The sequence below is a fragment of the Hipposideros armiger genome, unplaced genomic scaffold (assembly GCF_001890085.2).
Source record: "Hipposideros armiger isolate ML-2016 unplaced genomic scaffold, ASM189008v1 scaffold_5399, whole genome shotgun sequence".
In the NCBI taxonomy this organism is placed as follows: domain Eukaryota; kingdom Metazoa; phylum Chordata; class Mammalia; order Chiroptera; family Hipposideridae; genus Hipposideros; species Hipposideros armiger.
Window position 1 is genome coordinate 1 of NW_017736467.1, and position 1,369 is coordinate 1,369.

The following is a 1,369-nucleotide window of genomic DNA, read 5'->3' on the forward strand; positions in this document are numbered from 1 at the left end:
AACACTTACTGGCAACAAGGCAAATCCCCTCCAACCCCCAATGCCCCATCGACACTGGCTGAAGGAGACTTTTTATTACTTTTATGTACAGAAAACGCCGACAGTGGACACTCAGCCCAGCTTGGTGGCCAGTTCTTTAGCCTTGGCCTTCTCCAGCTTGGCGATGCGAGCCACGGACTTGGGGCCCAGGACGTTGCCGCCCCAGTGGCGGCGGATCTGCAACGACAAGAGCAGCCATTAGCTCCGCCTGTTGCTTTGAGGCTCTCAAATACAGTTCGTGCTGTTCTGTTTGGTCATTCCAAGCAAATGGCCAAACACAACTACTCAGAGAGCCGGTCAGCCCGACTAAAGGCTTGATTTACCCAAGACAGTGTGTGTGGAGCACGCTGCTTACCTCATCGTATCTGTCGTTATAATTGGTCCGGATAGCTTCCACCAGCTTAGCCAACGCTCCTTTGTCTTCCCTGACAAGCCAGAGGGAAAATACGGGTCACGGTTCCCCTCCCAGAGCACAGGAATGACCACCAAACACAACCCTTTTGCCTCAGATACAATATGACCACATGATTTATTCAGGTGAAGAAATTCATAACCATCATTGGCAAAGGTTCACGTAAATATATCTTTTAAGCTAGAACATTTGGTTTTTAAGGTAAAATCCTAAGAGATTCAGTGGGCGGGGTGGGGGTGGGGTTGGTGGCAGCTGTCCCCTAGTGATGCTTGGGAATTTAGGGCCATGGTGCATACTTACGAGTTAACCTGTGTAAAGGCGACGGTGGTGCAGGTCTTCCTGTGGACTAGACGCCCCAGCCTGGCCTTCCCCTTGATAATGCAGTAGGGAACCCCCATCTTGCGGCACAGGGCAGGCAGGAAGACAACCAGCTGGAAGACAGCATTAGCTCTAGGAGTATATATATTTTGACTGGAAGCAATTAATTTAAAAACTAGCCCAGTAGCAATTGCTCAGGGTTAAAAAGCTCATGTACTTGCACTTCAAGGTTTAATTCAGTAAGAAATTCACATCATTGCAAGAGCCACAAGTTGGATCCCTTGTCAGTACTGTCCTCAAGTGAAAAGCGGCCATTTCACTTTGGCCTCCTAATATGACACACTTGGTATTAAGCTTTACTTTCCAGGTACTGACAAAAACCCTAGTAGTCAACATATAAAAACAAGGCAAACGTACCTCGATAGGATCCACGTCATGTGCTATCACCACCAGCTGAGCCTTCTTGTTCTCCACCAAAGTGGTGACAGTATTAACCCCTAGAACACACAACCAGTTTGCACAAGTGCTTGGGGGGCAGCTAACAAAAGCAGCTGTACACACAGTGGGCCCAGCTAGGAATCAGGGTTTTAAAAAGCTCAG

At 48.4% G+C, this 1,369-nt stretch overlaps 1 protein-coding gene across 1 annotated transcript; it reads right to left on the reverse strand.

The window, feature by feature from the left end:
* Positions 1-12: 12 nt before the first annotated feature.
* LOC109378863 (60S ribosomal protein L7a-like) lies at positions 13-1,348 on the reverse strand (the record flags this gene model as incomplete). The annotated part of the gene is made up of 4 exons (XM_019635123.1): positions 13-216; positions 395-464; positions 752-882; positions 1,187-1,348. Coding segments are annotated over 4 exons (468 nt in total), but the record flags the coding sequence as incomplete, so codon positions are not given.
* Positions 1,349-1,369: the final 21 nt, after the last annotated feature.